General features: G+C 43.6%; 1 protein-coding gene across 1 annotated transcript in view; it reads right to left on the reverse strand.

Annotated features, from left to right (window-relative positions):
• The window catches only part of LOC124775517 (neuropeptide CCHamide-1 receptor-like), a 55,690-nt gene that overhangs the window by 11,036 nt on the left and 21,793 nt on the right, over nucleotides 1–22,861 (reverse strand). Inside the window, exon 4 of the mRNA XM_047250350.1 lies at nucleotides 9,107–9,343. Within this exon, the coding sequence (XP_047106306.1) occupies nucleotides 9,107–9,343 (237 nt within the window). The remainder of the gene's footprint in view (nucleotides 1–9,106; nucleotides 9,344–22,861) is intronic.

Here is a 22,861-nt window from a genome sequence, read left to right on the forward strand (position 1 = left end):
CTGTTCAGAAGAGATCTCCATCCCCCCCCTGTCTTACTCTTACGGACTCAGGGACAGCTCTGTAGGATTCCTGATGTCAGTTTCCTCCAGAACTACTTCAGACATTAGTCGAGTCCACACCACGTCACGCTGCGGCACTTCCGCGTGCTCACTTCTTCTTAACGTCTGAGGTCATCAGTCCACTAGAAGTTGGAACTACTTAATCCTAACTAACCTAAGTCCGCAGCTCGTGGTCGTGCGGTAGCGTTCTCGCTCCCCGCGACCGGATTCCCGGGTTCGATTCCCGGCGGGATCAGGGATTTTCTCTGCTTCGTGACGACTGGGTGTTGTGTGATGTCCTTAGGTTAGTTAGGTTTAAGTAGTTCTAAGTTTTTGGGGACTGATGACCATAGCTGTTAAGTCCCATAGTGTTCAGAGCCATTTTTTTAAACTAACCTAAGGACATCACACGCATCCATGCCAGAGGCATGAGACGTACCTGCGACCGTAGCGGTCGCGCGGTTCCAGACTGTAGCGCCTAGAACCGCTCGGCCACCTCGGCCGGCTTCTCATTTGTCACATTCGGTTAACCAATACTGTTTCTCGAAAACGGTAACTTTCAGAGTTCCCTAATTTTCTTTTTTTGCATTTTCATTATGACTTTACTGACAAGTCACGATCTTAGCCGCCACCCTTAACATTAATTCTACATCAGCTGCTCCGTACTTTTAATAAGGTCCCTAAACAATTGAGCCGCTTACGGCAATGGATTGCCTTAGCATTTCTGTAACATAAGCACTGCGATTTTCCAGTACACTTCCAACAAATCTGTCCTCCGTCCACGACCCAATTACTTGTTTCATATGTTCGGTCTGTTTCATATTGCTCGAACCTGTTTCGGCCAGAGTACTACATTATTTTTAAAGGATTATTACTATCGTCACCATTTTGTAAGACTGTAATACTGACTACGTAAGATGATTTCATTTAACAAAAAATAGCTTGTCGCGCAATGAGGTGCAAGTTATATCTTGTGAAAGTCATGTCGGAACATCTTCTTCCTCACATAGTCCACCCACTACACATACACTTGGTACTTCGTACCATGCATCTGTGACAGTAAAACTGAGATGCACGTTCTTAAATATCTCGTGAAAATGACTTCTACGAGTTGTAGGTAGGTCCCACAATTGACCGGGAATTACTTCATTATTCACTTCGCAGTGAATGATCAAATGATTGACAACATAACATATCGGTCACTACTTAATGACTACTACACTGCTGTGGTTACTACATACTATCATTATTATTATTATTACTGGTACACCTCCCCAGGTGGCACCAACTTAACAAAGCACTGTCAGTGCGGGTGGAGAAGTTTGCGTGCTCCGATGAGGCTGGGGTCAAAGTCGGCAGTAGTTTAGCTGCTGATATGGTCACCCTTGCTGAACAGGCCCTGGCTGAGGAGCCAGACGAAGTGCGTCCTGCAACGACCTGTAATTCCTTTTCCTTCCCTCTCCTTTCCTTAAACGCAAGAGCGGATGGTTGAATTGAGTAACTCAGAATCTGTTGCTATCCTTAGTTATTCCATTCCCATCTTCTTCATCAGAGGATAGGAAAAACTCTGACGCGTGATGAAGTCAATCTCCCTTGGGGAAGGAAGCACTGATGACAAATATTCTGGTCCTCCAAACTGAAGGTTGTGCGATGGACCAGTCACCCTTCCCCCCCCCCCCCCCCCCCCTCCATCCATAGAAAAAGACAGCCAACTAAAGAACCTAATAATATGCCTCGGCTTTCGGATAGTTTTAAAGGAATTCCACAATGGTAGTGAAAATGGACCTTGCACAGGACATCCAAACAAGAAGAAGATCTAATGGATATAACACATCACATGTAGCAGTACTTAAAGGTACTGTTTGTGAATATATGCTAGAGTTCATGCATTATTTTAGTAAAAAGGGTGAGCTTATGAGTATCTATCATTCTAAACTCACAGCCGTCAAACTATGTAACTTCGTGAAAAGCAGTTAATGAAATGTTCATAAAGCTCAGTCTAAGAACTAAAGCCATCAATATAGAGATAGTGGGACTGTATGAAACTACTGAAGTAAAAGAAGATTTAAAATAGGTGCTGATAGAGACTACAGAAGCTGTACCAGGTGGCCAAGAAGTGATACTGGAACAAGATTTTAATAGCAGAATGGGGAAAGAGAGGAATAGTAAGGGTATTGGAACGTATGGGGAGGATGTTAAGAATGAGAATGAGAAAAGACTGGTGATTTATTGGAGCAGTATGAATTATGAATAGAAAATACATTCTTTGCTCACAAAGATATACATAAATTTATATGGTATAACTATAAAAGATCGTTGAAATCAGTTATTATCTAATCTTGAGTCAAAAGGCCAATTTAAAAAATTCTGGATATCAGAGTTAAAAGAGGGGCGGATTGTGGCAGTGACCATCGTTTGGTGGAATGTAAAATTTATATTCTCTATACTTTCTGAAGTAGTGGCGAAGAGAAGAGGAGGCAACATGTTGACCTGCCTGAGAGCAAAAGGTATAACTTGCACAGCTTAAAAGTACGTATACCACTAGCGGCTGGAGTATTAACTGCAGAGCCCAGAGAGAACACATAAATGAAGCAGCGAAAGAAGCCCTTTGAGAATATGAGGAGAAGATGATATCAGTTTGGTGCAATGCAGAAATCGCAGATATGATTCGAAGGACAAAAAAATAAGCTTATTTGACGTTCCTGAATAGAAGTGGCAGTCATAGTACATATACGTCACTAAACAGAGAAGTATTAAAAGGAATGAATAGGGCCTGGTAAGAAAGATGTGAATATATAGAGACGGTGACTGGTGGGGTTCGTAGTGCTGAAGCATGGAGAACAATCACGTCAATGGGAGTGTTAACTAGTGATCAGTATCTTATGGATTTATTCCAGGAAAATCGACATTTTTCACGTAGTCGTGAGGTGAGGATGCAATAGGACGAGTAAGCCGTTCAGACGTAAAAGTTCTTCAGAAGCTGTGAGGGCTCTAAGATGAAACAGGCACTAGGATACGGATCAATATATCCAGCGCTGGTGAAGCTTGTTGGAGATGCTAATGCGGCTGTATGAAAGAGTATTAAATGGAAAATGGAAAACATGTTACATATACCAGTGCATAAGAAAGAGTTATGTAATTACAGAAATAATTGTAGTGGACTGGCACTGATCCCTTTCGTTGGTAGACTAGTTGAAGGCACTGAAAGATCTGGTACATAAAGAAACAACTAAAAAGCAGCAAGAGTAGGAAGCTGGATTCCAGACAGGAAAATCAGTAATGGACAACATCTTCACAATGGAGCTAATATGTAAAAAACTCACAAACACCGGACTAGAGACGCGTGTTGCATTGACTGACCTCCAGAAATCATATGTATCCACCAAGAAACCGTCGGAAAAGTTGAAATCGTTAAAGTTTGATCAAAGCTTGCTAAAGTCCGTTATGAAATTATGTGAAACTTACACAGTGAGAGTAAGGATTTGAAACAGTTGGGCAGAAGAATTCGGAGTGAATAAAGGTCTGCAGCAGGGATGAGGGCTGTCACCGACCCTCTTTAGGCTGTATCTAGGAGCAGTCGTACAGTCTTGGCATAGAAAATATTAGATTACGGTAGTGACAGTAGAGGGCAGCAAAATATTTAGTCTGTATTTTGCAGATGATCAGATTGTACTAACAGAAGCTGAACATGATCTGAGCTGTGTGATACGGAAGATTGAAGAGGAGTACAGTAAGGATAGCCTAAAAATGAACATGAAAGGAATGAGTACTTGGCTGTTTGAACGGAAAACGTAAATAATTTGGAGGTAGATGGAGATGTAATGGTAGGTATGGAAAACGCAAAGTATCTTGGGATATTATTGAATAAACAGGGCACAAGTAATGACGAAATCAGTAGTAGGATTAATAAAGGATGAGCTGTAACAAGGGCAATAAATTCTGTTCTATGGAACAAAAGGATAAGAACAACGAAACATGGAATATATAAGACTATGGCACAGAGTGTAGTTTTGTATGGAGCAGAAGCCTGGGACGTTAACAAAAGAAATAAGAATAAACTGCTTGCCTCTGGGATGGATTACTTAAGACGAAGCGCAAGCTGTACAGGGGTGGATAAAATACAAAATGGTGTAACCCGATAAAGGATGAAAATGGATAGGGATATCTGTGACGACATCCAACAAGAATAGCTGATATCGTTTGGCCATGTGAATAGGATGAATGAAGACAGAATACGAAATTGGATACTACGATAGATACCATCCTAGCGAAGAAAAGGGGGCGCCCATTATGCAACTGCCAAAATGATGTAGATAGAAGAGGCAAGGGAAGATAGGAGTATGAACGTCCAGGAAAGCCAAGAGAGAAGAAGGTGGTGACTGGTGGCGGAGAAGCGGCTCCAGCGGTGCATAATCCGCAAGAATTATGTTACTGCCACAATGCATTTGCAACCTGAAATTTCCGTCAGTTCAGAAATAAAGAATCAAGGAATCAAGTGATTTACAAGAGAGGTACAGTGCACATCATTTTACTTGGATAATTTTAAGCTGAGGTGCTGGGTGTGGGTCGCTAAGGAGACTGCCGGTGCAGAAGACGTATGTTTTGTAACAAATGTCTACCCTCATAATTGGTAGCTAGCTTTCTTTTGCGAGAAGGTGTTGTAGGTAGCACTCGTTAAGCACTCAGAATTCCTTCATTTTTCCGTAGTTAGAAATCAATAGTCTCATTGACTCATCATTTCATGGTTTAATAAAAGACCTGCAAAAACTTAATATTTATCTTTCATCATTTTAAAAATAAAAATATTCAACGAAAATCCGTTCTCATTCTAAACTTTAGTTTAGTTACGTGCAAACGTTCATGGCAGCGCGCGGGGAGTGTACTAATATCTAAATCTCACTGTACTTAGTGCTAATGGTCTTGGAAAAGCTGATAACCAATGATCCAGATATTTAAACAACCTGGAAATTAAAAAAATATTCTGTTAAATGGGAAAACTGGTAAAATATACGTAAGTGTATCTACACTAATGGGAAATGAAAGTGGTACACCAAAACACCTTGACCGAATGATATGAAATCGTTTCTCCAGTATTTAGATGCCTGCAAGATATGTGCTTGTGCCAAGTTACTGCTCAGTACAGAAACTATCCATTTGTCTAGGTGTGAGTTCATGGCGACTATACAGTGTATCTAATGTTATTGGAACTCTTCACATGGAGTGTTGTTATAGAACTGTATTGTAAGGAGTAGAGATCAGAAAAAATCATTGAAACTCATTCACATAGACATAGATAAACTCAAGTCATGCCTGAGACAGAGACAGAAGCAGGAAGCGAGCCATCATGTATGACATAAGTGGGTCAGGTTTTCTACACATTTCAGCACTGTCAGTCGATTGGGGATATGCTTTCAGAAGAAAGGAGACGGTGACAGGAAACCAAAGAAAGCGAGACAAACATATTCATTAGCTCGTAAGACATTGCAAGAAACTCTATCTCTTTCACAAGAGCAGATAGCAAGACACAGATAAGTGAATGTACCAGAATAAGAAGGACACATGTGGTCATTACAAACTGAGCCTCACTTTATGGTCTCACACCAACTTTCCACTGATTACAGTATTGTAATCATGTACTCAAGTGGTATTACTGATAAAGTCATTGATCCCAATGATCAACTCACGACAGGAGCCAGCTCTCCAACTCCTGTAATGAGCTGACAATTGGGATCAATGATATTATCAGTAATACCACTTCATTCCATGATTACAATACTGTAATGAACCTATGTCCTTCATGCTGTGTGAACTAGCCAAATACGCACTCCACGTGATGGCCTTCCTGCTTCTCACTGCCTACCATCTACTGATAGAAAAATTGTCGTCTTCTGACATCACATTGTAGATTACTGCTAGCACTGAACTTCAACGTGAAAACCACAAACACAACCTCTTGGAGTCCTCATTCACGTTCAATACTCAGGTGCCTTCAGGTGCTAAAACCTACTAGGGGTTCACAGGAGATCAACTGACCACATGATTACCGACACCACATATGTTACAGGTGGGTCATTAAAGGTCATCGTAGAATTCAGAGTGAGACTGAAGAGACTCCAGCAGCCATCCTGAGTACACTTTGCATTTGTTAACGGAAATACCTACTCGCCAGCAACTTGCCCTGGCACGGGATCGCTAAACCTCACCAGAGCGTGCAGTCTTGTAGCTACTGGACAGACACCAGCTAGAATTCAACATCCAGCTGAATGAGCAACAACCAAAGGTGGTGCAGAAGAACGACGATTTGTAAACATTGGCACTAAATGATTGCAATATAATCTTATATCAACTGTAGTTGACACTTCACGGGTTCCCAAAAGCTATCCTGACTTCACACAGAGGTGTCTCCATTGAGCCCTCTGTAGTATACAATACTGCCCGCTCAGAGGACGTGCATGGGTGAGTCGTTATCTTTTGGAGTCTCCTAAAGGTCGAAACACGGGCATGAGGGACATAGGAGCAAAATAATGGCAGATCGAACAGAAACTGTGGGGCAATGAGTGCGGAATGAGTCGTGTCGTGAGGGACTACGGACGACAGTGTGGCAAAGAAAATAGGCAAAGACACTTCTGTAAAGACTACACCATGAAGGTGATTCGACTGGCTCTCACCAACAGAAGGCGACAGCTGAACACCAGGTAGAAGCTACAGGCAGAATGTAACCACGAACCGTCGAGGTTTACTGAAAGCTGAGTTGAGATCTCGACTTGCTATGCGTTGTTTAGCATAATCACAATACTATATACAATGGATACTTGCATGATGAAAACTAGATGTAAGTTTGACCCTGAGTGGCATTATGTTATGTTCGGTGCTGAGTTTCGCTTCAGTTTGTGGCTTTCACACGGACGCCATCGTGTCCGTAGAAAACCTGCTGAAAGGTCACAGGAAGCAGCGATTGTCAAGATGCACACTTACCAAACTTTTGGAATTGTATTGCCAAAACATTCTGTGGTTTACGTAGCTTTCATCATGTTTTAGGAAGGAAAAAAACACTGATAATGCTGTAATTAAAATGGTTCAAATGGCTCTGAGCACTATGGGACTCAACTGCTGAGGTCATTAGTCCCCTAGAACTTAGAACTAGTTAAACCTAACTAACCTAAGGACATCACAGACATCCATGCCCGAGGCAGGGTTCGAACCTGCGACCGTAGCGGTCTTGCGGGTCCAGACTGCAGCGCCTTTAACCGCACGGCCACTTCGGCCGGCTGCTGTAACTCCAGCTGAACATGTCTGGCTAGAAAGAATAAAAATTGGGTTTGCTCAAGAGATATTTGTAGGGAAATACAGACAAAAGAGTAAACTTCAACCTCAAGATGAGTAAACAACAGGAGTGATTCCGTAGTTGTTGAACGCTTGCTAGTATGTTGTAAGAATGGTGAAACCTATTCTTATAATTTTCTTGATCTGTGTACCAAAGAGGATATTATAGCAGGATTAAAGAAATCTCCACACTCTAATTCGCACGACAAACGCACTGAGTAATATGGAGATTCTTGTCTGACCTGTCCAGCACCTTAATTTGTCACTTACTGAGCACGCCTCAAATGGGATGGAGGACGTATAAGAGGGGCGTTCAGTAAGTAATGCAGCACTTTTCTTTCACGGCTAGTTTCGGTCGAAAAAATGTAGAATTTTTCAGGGACATCGTGGAATATTCCCGCTTCACCTTCTACAGTTTCATGAAGTTCCGAAACATGACGACGCTATACCTATACTTCAAATGCTTCAAAATGCCGCCTTTAAGGCAGGTGCGTTCCGAGCAGCGAGCTGTCATTGAGTTTCTTTTGGCGGTAAACCAGTGCATCCCAGATATTCATAGACCCTTTTAGAATGTCTAGGGTGACCTGGCATTCAGCAAAAGCATTGTGATTCGTTGGACGAGGCGTCTGTCTTAATTGCAAGGACCACTAAGCTGTCCTATCTCTGACGTGCAGGCCGACCGCACATGGCTGTGACTCTAATTTGAGGTAATCGACGGATCACAATCAAACGCCTCGCTGCCCAACAGGACCCAAGAGGAACGCACAAATCTTCATTGGATTGTTCTTCTTCATCGGCCCTACAGCCTGGTTCTTGCATCTTCCGATTTCTGTCTGTTTTGTCCAATGAAGCAGTACATTGACAACCGGTAGAATGGTACTGTACCGACGTACAATCCCTGCCAGTAAGGAGGCGTATGGGTGCCGCATTGAATGGATATTGTGTTGAAAAATGCTGTTTTTAGCGAAAAGAAAAAATGGTTCAAGTGGCTCTGAGCACTATGGGACTTAAGTTCTGAGGTCATCAGTCCCCTAGAACTTAGAACTACTTAAACCTAACTAACCTAAGGACATCACACACATCCATGCCCGAGGCAGGCTTCGAACCTGCGACCGTAGCGGTCGCACGGTTCCAGACTGTAGCCCCTAGAACCGTTCGGCCACCTCGGCCGACCCGTAGCGAAAAGAATGGGGAATAATATGGTGAATAAAATCAAACTGCTATCAGAAAACAAAGATGTGTAGCATTACTTCAACGCACCTCGTACTTCTGGTCCAGCCTGCAATCTTTATAGCATGACACAGAATTTGTACGTGGAAAGGTGTGAAATTCCTTAAGATGACATGTCACTTCGAATATAAGAGTGTATATGGGTCCAGGAGTGTCACGCCTAATAGAGTCGTTGATAACTGACATCATATCCGTAGGTAATGAAAGTTAAATAATTTAATGACCATTGTGTGATGAACATCTCTAGAGAGTTTGATAAATATCGGCAGTGTTTCACGGTGTAACACTTTTCGTTTCCCTTAGTATATATCTCTCGCTATTTTGACAACATTAGTTAGAATGCCTTGGAAGCACCACCCATTTAGTAATGATACCGGGATCGGAGCACTTTGTGCCCAAGGAAGATTAATCGAAGACGAAAACATGCGACCTATTTGAAGCTTGTTTGGTGTCCTCGGTTAAACTAAATATACATGCAACAGAATATCCAGACGAGGGACCACAAAGACCGTACCTGCGGTGGTAGTAGCCGGAGAGACCGATGCTCCTACTGACGCTTCCCCCACTTGCCGGGGCGCGGCGCCACCGGCACATAAGGTAGCGGCGGAAGTGCTTCCGGAAGGCTCCCGACACGCAGTACAGAGCCACCGGGTTCACGCACGAGTTGGCGAACGACAGGCAGAAGCCCAGGATGCGCAGCGTGTGCCACCAGTCGTTGTACTTTTTGTCCGCGTCCTCCGTCATGTAGAACCTGGAATGATAGAACAACTAATGAGTTTCTTCCGTGAGGTACCAGTTCCCTCGTAAATCCATGATGTCCGTAAGACTAAATGATTTACAGCAACACAATAGTGAATAGTTGCTGTAAATATGTCCTCAGTAATTCACATGTATGTTTTTACAAACAATATTCAACGCCTGATTTGCCACAACTTTTAAAACACATGCTAAAATCGTGACAATGCGAAAATGTTCGCTCCTTACGTTACCCAGTCAACTAGTAGGACTATTCACAGATTTGAAAAATAAAGTGTCCGTCCTAAGGCTACGCACATTTTCCGTAAATCTCTTGTGTATCAATCATGGTTAAATTTGGAAAACATACCTCTATGTAAATGATAAAGCGTTATAAATACCTGTACACTTAGGGTCAAAATTCATGGAATACGTACTAATATCGTGTCGGACTTCCTTTAGCCCGGAATAATGAAGAAATTCTATGTTGCATAGTTTCAGGAAGTCGATGGAAGTCCCCTGTAGAAATATGACACTCTGTCTTCAGGTCACAAGTGGCCTACCGGGACCATCCGTCCGCCGTGTCATCCTCAGATGAGGATGAGGATGTGAGGGGCGTGGGGTCAGCACACCGCTCTCCCGGTCGTTACGATGGTATTCTTGACCGAATCCGCTACTAATCGGTCGAGTAGCTCCTCAATTAGCATCACGAGGCTGAGTGCACCCCGAAAAATGGCAACAGTGCATGGCGGCCTGGATGGTGCCAACTTCGGTGATCTGACGGGAACCGGTGTATCCACTGCCGCAAGGCCGTTGCCCAGAAATATGATACAGTGCTTCTAAGGCTGTCCATAATTGCGAAAGTGTTGCCGGTGCTGGACTCTGTGCACGAACTGACCTCTTGGTGAAATGAAGTTCTACGACATTCATGTCAGACGATCTGGGTGACCAAATCATTCACTCGAACCGTCCAGAATGTTGTTCGAGCCACTCGCGATTAATTGTGGCCCGGTGACATGGCGTATTTTCATCCATTGTCTCCAAGTGAACGATCGAATCAGTTGCAGCAGTGGACCCAGTTCAGTGCACTATGGAGCTACTACCAGCTTGCACAGTGCCATGTTGACAACTTGGTTCCATGACTTCTTTTGGTCTGAACCATATTCGAGCTATACTATCAGCACTTACCAACTGAAATTGGGACTAATTAGACCTAGCCACGATTTTTCCGTCATCTAGGATCGAAGCGATGTGTTGACGATCTAGGAGAGGCGCTGCAGGCCGTGTTATGCTGTTAGCAAAGTTACTTGCGTCGGTCGTCTGCTGCCACATCCCATTCACGTCAAAATTCGCCACGCTCTCCTAACGGACATGTTCGTCGTACGGCCCACACTGATTTCTGAAGTTATTTCACGCAATATTCTTGGCACATTCTTGACACTGTATATATCGGAATATTGAATTCCCTAACGATTTCCAATATGGAATATCCCTAGCGTGTAGTTCCAACTATTATATCATTCACTGTTGGAAGTCTGTTAACTCCTTTTATTCCGCCACAATCATGTCGGCAATATTTTCAAACAAATCACCTGGATACAAATGACAGCACCGCCTATGCACTGTGTACACATTGCTATCTTACGGCTTTTGTCACCTGAGTGTGTATCACTTGCACATGAAAAAAGAACTATCAAGATCCACCACAGGAACATAGAACACACTCATCGGAAACGGAATTTGCCTGATGTCCCATAGGTGCAGTGGGTGTCGCAGCTAGCGCCACAGAACAACACTTAAACATCATGTTCGAAATAATGGAAAGCCACGAGATTTTGTGAAGTGCCCGTATAACAGAAGCTGTGAGAAGTGCTTAGAACCGATGTAAATCCGTGCGAGAACGAAAGGTAACGGTTGGTGTTACGCTATGTTTGGCGCTGTGAACAATCGCGAAGAAAGATTAAACTAAGCACTAGAAATGTAAATGGTGATTCGGGCGCCCGTCAACATAGACGAAGACAGACTACGTTGTGACAGACGCCACAATAATTGAATAATATTGAAAGAGTAGCACAGGATTAGTAAGTAAATCTTAACGCCATAACAACAAATTCATTGTAGCAAAAGGACCTGAGTACCTTTGTTGAAAACTTTTTTTCGTCAGATTATATCGGTGTTGAGATAAGATGCCTGATTTTCTGTAACGAACAAGTACAGCTCCTTATAAGCTGTCTGTCGTGGTATTTGGAAATTTGTGATAAGGTCTTATGGGACCAAATTGCTGAGGTCATCGGTCCCTAAGCCTACACGCTACTTAACTACTTAATCTAACATAAACTAACTTACGCTATGGACAACATATGCACACAGACCCATGCCCGAGGGAGGACCCGAACCTCCGACGGGGTAGGAGGAGGGGGGGGGGGGGGGCGGTGGGAGCCGCACGGACCGTGACATGGCGCGACAGGCCACGCGGCTACCCAGCGCGGCGTCAGTCGTGGTACAGAAATCTAACAGTGACATTGTTCACTAGTCTACATTTCTTGAAGGGTAGAATTGGTTGTACTGCTTTAAGATTTGATTTTTCTGAGCAATTTATACGTTCTGTGTATTGTATTTCTCTGTCTAGTTCTTTTTATTTATGAAGAATCGGATGGAACATTCGGTATGTCGAATGTGTTTTCTAATTGAACTACATCTCCTCAGTCCATTATCCCATTTTATTAGACTGCACGATATCTGGTACTGATGTTATTAGCAAAAGTCTCTTAATTTATATATCGAAGTGCCTGATAATGATTAGTTGCTGTCGAAACTGCTACCTCTAATAATAGCTTTTATATAACGTTACAGGGTTTTTTAATAGTCTATTGGCTATGTTGTGTGTCATAGACACGAAAGTCCAGTCACAGTAACGTGACCATCACCTATGTTCGACGACAACGTGCAATAACCACTCGCAGCCGGTAGGCGGCAACGCTAACAGTGGAGGGCATATAAAGACTGTCGAGCGGTTGAGGAAAACAGTTAAACAGATGTCGTAATGTGGAGACTTATGTACCGTCCAAAAGGGCATGATCATTGGCTTTCGGGTCAATAGTGCAAACATTTCCGAAAAAGCGAGGTTTTTAAACTGTTCGCGCGCCATTGTGGTTAAAGAATACCATGCACGGTAAAATGACGTTGTCCGAAACCGGCGCCGAGGCAACTACGATGCACCACATTCCATGACAAGCGTGAACGACGGTTGCGACGATGTCTACGGGTGAACGGGGGTGGAGGTGTTGAACAACAGACCACCCAGATGAGTGAAGGGGCTACCCACACTATGTGATCAAAAGTATCCGGACACCGCTAAAAACATACATTTTTACTATTAGGTGCATTGTTCTGCCACCTACTGCCAGGTACTCCATGTCAGCGACCTTAGTAGTCATTATACATCGTGAGAGAGCAGAATGGGGCCCTCCGCGGAACTCACGGACTTCGAACGTGGACAGGTGATTGGGTGTCACTTGTGTCACACGTCTGTACGCGAGATTTCCACACTTCTAATCATCCCTAGGTCCACTGTTTTCGATGTGATAGTGAAGTGGAAACGTGAAGGGACACGTACAGCACAAAAGCGTACAGGCCGACCTCGTCTGTTGACTGACACAGACCGCCGACAGTTGAAGAGGGTCGTAATGTGTAACTGGCACACATCTATCCAGACTATCACACAGGAATTCCAAACTGCATCAGATCCACTGCAAGTAATATGACAGTTAGGAGGGAGATGAGAAAACTTCATGGTCGAGCGGCTGCTCATAAGCCACACGTCAAGCCGGTAAGTGCCAAACGACGCCTCGCTTGGTGTAAGAGGCGTACACATTGGACGATTGAACGGTGGAAAAAGTTCTGTGGAGTGATGAATCACGGATCGCAATGTAGCAATGAGATGGCAGGATGTGGGTATGACGAATGCCTGGTGAACGTCATCTGCCAGCGTTTGTAGTGCCAATAGTAAAATTCGGAAGCGGTGGTGTTATGGTGTGGTCGTGTTTTTCATGGGGTGGGGGGGATGGAGGAAGGATGGGGCTTGCTCCCCTTATTGTTTTGCGTGGCACTATCACAGCACAGGCCTACATTTATGTTTTAAACAACTTCTTGCTTCCCACTGGTGAAGAGCAATTCGTGGGTCGCGATAACGTCTTTCAACACGCTCGAGCACTTGTTCATAAAGCACGACTTGTGGCGGAATGGTTACACGACAATAACATCCCTGTAATGGACTGACCTGAATCCTATAGAACACCTTTGGGATGCTTTGGAACGCCGATTTCGTGCCAGACCTCACCGACCGACATCGATACCTCTCCTCAGTGCAGCACCCCGTGAAGTATGGGCTGCCATTCCCCAAGAAACCTTCCAGCACCTGATTGAACGTATGCCTGCGAGAGTGGAAGCTGTCATCAAGACTGAGGGTGAGCCAACACCATATTGAATTCCAGCATTACCGATGGAGAGCGCCATATCTTGTAAGTCATTTTCAGCCAAGTGTCCGGATACTTTTGATCACACTGTCTCCTCAATGATCGTTCAGCTAACGTTGCTGCACATGGGCCTCCGCAGAAGGCACCTGGTACATGGACCCATGCGACTGCTGTTCGTCACCGACGAAGTCTGCAATTGCATGCCAATACCTTGTGCACTGGGAGATGACAGGTGGCCTTTTCAGGTGATTAGTTATACGCTCCATCTGTCATATGGTCTTTGGAATGCACTACGTGAAAATTCGAAAAGCAAACACTCCACTCATATGTCAGAAGGGAACATTATGGCCTAGGGAATGTTTTTACTTAGCATTCCCTCAGAGATCTTGTCATTCCGGAAGGCACAAAGTATCAGCATAAGTAACATCTTGTAGGGCCACCTCATTCGAGCTGTTCACGCTATGGACCGTGAAACCTAGCGCAACTGGCCACGTTTTTGGAGTCGGCATGGCTCCACACTCATACCGATACCTTTCAGAACCTTACTGGCTCTCTTCCTGCACGTCTCGCAGCGGTCCACGCTACAAACGGTGGTTATTCAGGCTTTTGACATGAATGGATAGTGTATTAACACGTGATTTTTTGACCAATGTTTAAACCCTTTGTACAGTATTCTGTGGTCCAGCTCCTTTTTTTTTTAAGTTAGAAAGAGTCGGGTGGAATTTGGTATGTCACATGTATACTCTAATTGAGTTACTTATTCTAGGTGGATTTTTCCAATTTATTAGATTATACAATGTCCGTCAGTGATACATTTTGTAAAAGTCTTTTCCTATATGTATCCAAGTGAATGATGGTGACTAGTTGCAGTCGCAAATGCTAGCACTAATACTGGGTTCTAAAGGCCATGATAGTAGTTATGAAGGTATTACCATATTTGAAATACTGATGAAAAATAGCAACAAGAACGAGACAGAGATGATTAGACAGTTAAACCATTAAATACGCTAATATTTCCCTTTATTCGTACAAAAATTGTTTCCCCGTTCACTCTGCCATTGCTTTCTAGCAAAAGAAGAAGAAAAAATAGAGACAGTAGGTGCATCCGAAAAATATCGTTATTTTGTCGTCATTGTCAAGGGAGAAATAGTGGCAGCTACTAACGGTCTAATGATGAAAGATAGATAGAAAATCAGTCCATTGTCGGAAGAGTGAGGACGGGTGAACGAGACGACAAACGTGTAACCAGAAACGAACGTGAGCCTCAGTGCACAACTGTTTATGGAACTGTTAGACATTGACTGGGTGGTTGGAAATCGACAGGTTCGATAGTATCACTTGTTTTGTGTTATCGACATTGAAAAGACGCTTTTTCCTTATTTCGTCGATAGATGAAGTTTTCATACTGTATTTTCAACAGCTCTGTTAACAAATATTCACGAAAATGTTCCTGAATATTAATAAATAATTAGTTTCGTTCTCTGGTGTCACAATCTGTGGACAAATCTCAAATTAATAAAAGCATTTACACTTAAAGAAATCGCCAACAGCGTTGGTAAATACCTCAGAAACGGGGAAACTTCAGCTACTGTGTTCAAGAGAGTGGAAATGACCACAAAAAAGAAAAAAGAAAAGAAAGATTATTTAAACATTAGCCGGCCGGAGTGGCCGTGTGGTTCTAGGCGCTACAGTCTGGAACCGAGCGACCGCTACGGTCGCAGGTTCGAATCCTGCCTCGGGCATGGATGTGTGTGATGTCCTTAGGTTAGTTAGGTTTAACTAGTTCTAGGCGACTGATGACCTCAGAAGTTAAGTCGCATAGTGCTCAGAGCCATTTGAACCATTTAAACATTAGAAAAGCTATCTTGGAAATATACATATAAATACTCGAAACAGCTAAATGACGAACTTCTCGTTCACACACATCAGGCTATTGAGAAAATTATGAATTTCTCAGTGAAGGCAGACTTCACCCAAATTTTATTGTAAGGAGGGTCAGTTATGTATATAGTGGCTTGCGTACAATATAAATTTTTGTCAGACACGTTTGGAAAGCAAAACCTTTTCCTTCCGTTGATCGATGACATGAACACTCGACCCTTCTGTCTCGACAGAACCGACAAGGACTTGTTTGAGCATATCGAGGATATTTTCTTCGCCATTCCTCAGCGCAGCTTGGCTTATTGGTTCGTTTGATTAGAAGAGAAATATTATGCCATTCAGTCGACACAGACTAATATTGTCTTAATTTTACATTTTTGCGGCCTCTCAGCGTGTTCTTAATGTGTCTTGGCATTTTAAAAATGTGTAAAGCGAAACAACAAGTACGGGAATAAACTTACCGTTTCCATGAAGTATGGTGGGACAACAGTGCCAAGTAAAATCTAAATTCAGCGTAGTACGTGCTTCTAAAACTGATTCTGACTCACAGTTATAAGCTCAAGCTCAAACGTCAAATGAAGGATCAGGGCTAGATACTTGGAGAGTACCATGCAAATTATGTAACAAGACTAAAAACACTGATAAAGACTCTTTAGCAGTTGACAAAGTTTAAAACACTCAGAAGGGCAGTTGCTAAATGTTTTTTCGTGTGATAGAAATAGTGGTGCCTTTATTGACGAAGCGCCAGTTATAATCATTTTCAAAAGCTGGTAAAGCTCTAACCAAATTGTTCCCGTTGACGATTCCTAATAATGGACAGTGAATGGAATGGAGTCTCCCGGATAGCCGAGAGCTTTAACGCTCCACTTCGGGGATCCCAGGAGGCGAAACTGCCGAGGTTCGTACCTGCCTCCCACGTTGAAGACGAAGGCTGGTGAGTCAAACTGGATGTTTCTTTTCAGGCGATTTCCCATGAGCAGTTAGAGAAATAGCGTGGTGGAATACTCTTCCCTTCTCGGATACGAGCTGCACAAACACTTAGAGAAGGTTCTCAAATTCGAACATGCGATGTTCTCTGGATGCAGACGGATGGAGTACAAGGATCCCGTAGCGCCGGAAAGGACGTCGGGCCACCCACAGTGACCAACATTGTCTCAACCAATGCTGTCCCTGTAGAACAGTGAATCCTCACCCTTGTTGAATCCATTACCCCAGAGTGCCATCAGAATTTAGCTATTACCCCTCCTCCCTCCCCCCCTCCCACCCCCTCCCACACCATCAACATTAACGTCCTTCTTGGTCAAACAGATGGAAGTCGGAAGATGCGTGATCCGGGCTGTAGGCTGGATGAGGAAGAACAAGCCAATGAAGTTTTGTGAGCTCTCCTCGGGTTCGCAGATTTGCGTGCGGCTTCACATCGGCATGGAGAAGGATAAGTTCGTCAGCATTTTTGTAGCGACGAACAACCAAAAGTCGTTTGTTCAGTTTCCTGTGGGCAGCACACAATACAGAAAGCTGACAACTGTTACGAGGTTGTCAGCACTACCTCTTCTCTTTTTCTTAAATTCTTGTCATTCATTTACATTTCGCCAATTTTAAGATTTTCGTTTCCTAATTACTTTTAAGTTTATAAGTATTTGAAGTTGCAATATTATTAATCCTTCTTAAAAATAAGAAATAATAAATATCATAGCCTGCCGGGGTGGCCGAGCGTTTCTAGGAGCTTCAGTCTAGAACCGCGCGACCGCTGCAGTCGCAGGTTCGAATCCTGCCTCGGGCATAGATGTGTGTGATGTCCTTAGGTTAGTTAGGTTTAAGTACTTCTGACTTCTAGTGGACTGATGACTTAAGATGTTAAGTGCCATAGTGGTCAGAGCCATTTGAACCAATAATATCATATTCTGTACATCGTATGGTGAAAGTACGATCTGCCTTAGTAACAAGGTGGCAGGTCATTTGTAAATGGCAGAAAAAAAACAACTAAAGACAGAGAACTCCAGATGTACAGCGAGGTATTTGATTGCAATCTGTCGACCTCGAATGACAATGTCCGCATGTTCCAGTGTTGCAGGAGTCACACAACTGTGCGGGAGATCCGACAGGTAGGCACAACCATGTTGCGATGATGAGAGACGCCTCGCCCAACGAATTACCTTGCTTTTGTTGACTACCAGGTCACCGTAGACATCCTACAACCGCCTATGAACATCTGTGATTCCCACCCAAAATAAACTCAGTGACAACTTTCTGCTTGGAACGCACCTCCATTACAGACGCCATTTTGAGGGCTACGTATAGCGCCGCCAACTACGAGAATTTCAAGAAACTTGAAGAGGGGCTGCAGCCTTTCCAGTAGTTGCAGGTGCAACAGTCTGGATGATGCAGTGCTGGTACTGCGAACGGATGAAAGCAAGGGGAAACTACAGCCGTAATTTTTCCCGAGGGCATGCAGCTTTACTGTATGGTTAAATGATTATGGCGTCCTCTTGGGTAAAATATTCCGGAGGTAAAATAGTCCCCCGTTCGGATCTCCGGGCGGGGACTACACAAGAGGACGTCGTTATCAGGAGAAAGAAAACTGGCGTTCTACGGATCGGAGCCATGGAATGTCTGATCCCTTAATCGGGCAGGAAGGTTAGAAAATTTAAAAAGGGAAATGGATAGGTTGAACTTAGATATAGTGGGAATTAGTGACGTTCGGTGACAGGAGGAACAAGACTTTTGGTCAGGTGAATACAGGGTTATAAATACAAAATCAAATAGGGGTAATGCAGGAGTAGGTTTAATAATGAATAAAAAAATAGGAGTGCGGGTCAGCTGCTACCAACAGCATGGTGAACGCATTATTGTGGCCAAGATAGACACGAAGCCCATGCCTACTACAGTAGTACAAATTTATATGCCAACTAGCTCTGCAGATGATGAAGAAATTGATGAAATGTATGATGAGACACAAGAAATTATTCAGATAGTGAAGAGAGACGAAAATTTAATAGTCATGGGTAAGAGAAGGTAACATAGTGGGTGAATATAGATTGGGGGAGAGAAATGAAAGATGAAGCCGTCTGGTAGAATTTTGCACAGAGCATAACTTAATCATAGCCAACACTTGGTTCAAGAATAATAAAAGAAGGTTGTATACATGGAAGAATCCTGGAGATACTAGAAGGTATCAGACAGATTACATAATGGTAAGACAGAGATTTAGGAACCAGGTTTTAAATTGTAAGACATTCCCAGGGGCCGATGTGGACTCTGACCACAATCTATTGGTTATGAACTGTAGATAAAAACTGAAGAAACTGCAAAAAGGTGGGAATGTAAGGAGATGGGACCTGGATAAACTGACTAAACCGGAGGTTGTACACAGTTTCAGGGAGAGCATAAGGCAACAATGGACAGGAATGGGGGAAAGAAATACAGTAGAAGAGGAATGGGTAGCCCTGAGTGATGAAGTAGTGAAGGCAGCAGAGGATCAAGTAGGTAAAAAGACGAGGGCTAATAGAAATCATTGGGTAACAGAAGAAGTATTGAATTTAATTGATGAAAGGAGAAAATATAAAAACGCAGTAAATGAAGCAGCCGAAAAGGAATACAAACGTCTCAAAAATGAGATAGACAGGAAGTGCAAAATGGCTACGCAGGGTTGGCTTGAGGACAAATGTAAGGATGTAGAGGTTCAAATGGCTCTGAGCACTATGGGACTCAACTGCTGTGGTCATAAGTCCCCTAGAACTTAGAACTACTTAAACCAAACTAACCTAAGGACATCACTCACATCCAAGCCCGAGGCAGGATTCGAACCTGCGACCGTAGCGGTCGTGCGGTTCCAGACTGTAGCACCTTCAACCGCTCGGCCACTCCGGCCAGCCTAAGGATGTAGAGGCTTATCTCACTAGGGGTAAGATAGATACTGCCTACAGGAAAATTAAAGAGACCTTTGGAGAAAAGAGAGCCGCTTGTATGAATATCAAGAGCTCAGATGGAAACACAGTTCTAAGCAAAGAAGGGAAAGCAGAAAGGTGGAAGGAGTATATAGAGCGTCTATACAAGGGCGATGTACTTGAGGACAATATTATGGAAATGGAAGAGGATGTAGATGAAAATGAAATGGGAGATACGATACTGCGTGAAGAGTTTGACAGAGCACTGAAAGACCTCAGTCGACACAAGGCCCCGGGAGTAGACAACATTCCATTGGAACTACTGCCGGTCTTGGGAGAGCCAGGCCTGACAAAACTATACCATCTGGTGAACAAGATGTATGAGACAGGCGAAATACCCTCAGACTTCTAGAAAAATTTAATAATTCCAATCCCAAAGAAAGCAGGTGTTGACAGATGTGAAAATTACCGAACTATCAGTTTAATAAGTCACAGCTGCAAAATACTAACGCGAATTATTTACAGACGAATGGAAAAACTGGTAGAAGCCGACCTCGGAGAAGATCAGTTTGGATTCCGTAGAAATGTTGGAACACGTGAGGCAATACTGACGTTTCGACTTATCTTAGAAAATAGATTAAGAAAAGGCAAACCTACATTTCTTGTATTTTCAGACTTAGAGAAAGCTTTTGACAATGTTGACTGGAATACTCTCTTTCAAATTCTGAAGGTGCCAGGGGTAAAATGCAGAGAGCGAAAAGCTATTTTCAATTTGTACAGAAACCAGACGGCAATTATAAGAGTCGAGGGGCATGAAAGGGAAGCAGCGGTTGGGAAGGGAGTGAGACAGGGTTTTAGCCTCTCCCCGATGTTATTCAATCTGTTTATTGAGCAAGCAGTAAAGGAAACAAAAGAAAAATTCGGAGCAGGTATTAAAGTCAATGGAGAAGAAATAAAAACATTGAGGTTCGCCGATGACATTGTAGTTCTGTCAGAGACAGCAAAGGACTTGGAAGAGCAGTTGAACGGAATGGACAGTGTCTTGAAAGGAGCGTATAAGATGAACATCAACAAAAGCAAAACGAGGATAATGGAATGTAGTCGAATTAAGTCGGGTGATGCTGAGGGAATTAGATTAGGAAATGAGAAACTTAAAGTAGTAAAGGAGTTTTGCTATTTGGGGAGCAAAATAACTGATAATGGTCGAAGTAGAGAGGATATAAAATGTAGACTGGCAATGGCAAGGAAAGCGTTTCTGAAGAAGAGGTATTTGTTAACATCGAGTATAGTTTTAAGCGTCAGGAAGTCGTTTCTGAAAGTATTTGTATGGAGTGTAACCACGTATGGAAGTGAAGCAGGGACGTTAAATAGTTTGGACAAGAAGAGAATAGAAGCTTTCGAAATGTGGTGCTACAGAAGATATTTGAAGATTAGGTGGGTAGATCACGTAGCTAATGAGGAGGTATTGAATAGGATTGGGGAGAAGAGAAGTTTGTGGCACAACTTGACTAGAAGAAGGGATCGGTTGGTAGGACATGTTCAGAGGCATCAAGGGATCACAAATTTAGCATTGGAAGCCAGCGTGGAGGGTAAAAATCGTAGAGGGAGACCAAGAGATGAATACACTAAGCAGATTCAGAAGGATGTAGGTTGTAGTAAGTACTGGGGGATGAATAAGCTTGCACAGGATAGAGTAACATGGAGAGCTGCATCAAACCAGTCTCAGGACTGAAGACAACAACAACAACAACAACATTGGGGCTGAAGCCTTTTCTGATCCATATTACCGTCTCAAGAGATAGTGATAATAGTAATGACCTTTTAGACATACTTTGGTGTCACTGACTGAAACACAGTCGAACCCTTCCGTTTTTACCGCACATAAAATGGCGTCTCTCTCTTTCTCTCTCTCCTTTCGCTTTATGTGCCCCTGCCGCTCCCCCCCCCCCCCCCCCCCCCCCTCACGAAGACACACAAACACACTGCAGTCGACTGGAACCGCGTGACCACTACGGTCACAGGTTCGAATCCTGCCTCGAGCATGGTTGTGTGTGATGTCCTTAGGTTAGTTAGGTTTAAGTAGTTCTAAGTTCTAGGGGACTGATGACCTAAGCTGTTAAGTCTCATAGTGCTTAGAGCCATTTGAACCATTTGAACACTGCAGTAAAAAGATTAAATTTCTTTGTCGAAAAATGATAAAATTGTTGTTTGGGGCAGAAAGCGAAAACGTCGTAAGAACCGTATCGGATATGAAAAGTCGCAAGGCATAACGTGGATGCAGGTGATCTGCCCGCGAGACGACATCGCTCGTCCGAATAGTGCCGTTGTCACGTATTAAAAGCTACAGTACTGGCCATTAAAATTGCTACACCAAGAGGAAATGAAGATGATAAACGGATATTCATTCGACAAGTATATTATACTAGAACTGACATGCGATTACATTTTCGCGCAGTTTGGGTGCATAGATCCTGACAAATCAGTACCCAGAACAACCACCTCTGGCCGTGATATAGGCCTTGATACGCCTGGCCATTGAGCCAAACAGAGCCTGGATGGCGTGTACAGGTACAGCTGCCCATGCAGCTTCAACACGATACCACAGTTCATCAAGAGTAGTGGCTGGCGTATTGTAACGAGCCAGTTGCTCGGTCACCATCGACCAGACGTTTTCAATTGGTGAGAGATCTGGAGAATGTGCGGGCCAGGGCAGCAGTCGAACATTTTATGTATCCAGAAAGGCCCGTACAGGACCTGCAACATGCGGTCGTGCATTATCCTGCTAATATGTAGGGTTTCGCAGGGATCGAATGAGGGGTAGAGCCACGGGTCGTAACACATCTGAAATGTAACGTCCGCTGTTCAAAGTGCAGTCAATGCGAACAAGAGGTGACCGAGACGTGTAACCAATGGCACCCCATACCATCACGCCGGGTGGTACGCCAGTATGGCGATGACGAATACACGCTTCCAATGTGCGTTCACCGCGATGTCGCCAAACACGGATGCGGCCATCATGATGCTGTAAACAGAACCTGGATTCATCCGAAAAAATGACGTTTTGCCATTCGTGCACCCAGGTTCTTCATTGAGTACACCATCGCAGACGCTCCTGTCTGTGATGCAGCATCAAGTGTAACCACAGCCATGGTCTCCGAGCTGATAGTCCATGCGGCTGCAAACGTCGTCGAACTGTTCGTGCAGATGTTTGTTGTCTTGCAAACGTCCCCATCCGTTGACTCAGGGATCGAGACGAGGCTGCACGATCCGTTACAGCCATGCGGATAAGATTCC

The sequence above is a fragment of the Schistocerca piceifrons genome, chromosome 2 (genome assembly GCF_021461385.2).
Source record: "Schistocerca piceifrons isolate TAMUIC-IGC-003096 chromosome 2, iqSchPice1.1, whole genome shotgun sequence".
NCBI classification, from domain to species: Eukaryota; Metazoa; Arthropoda; class Insecta; order Orthoptera; family Acrididae; genus Schistocerca; species Schistocerca piceifrons.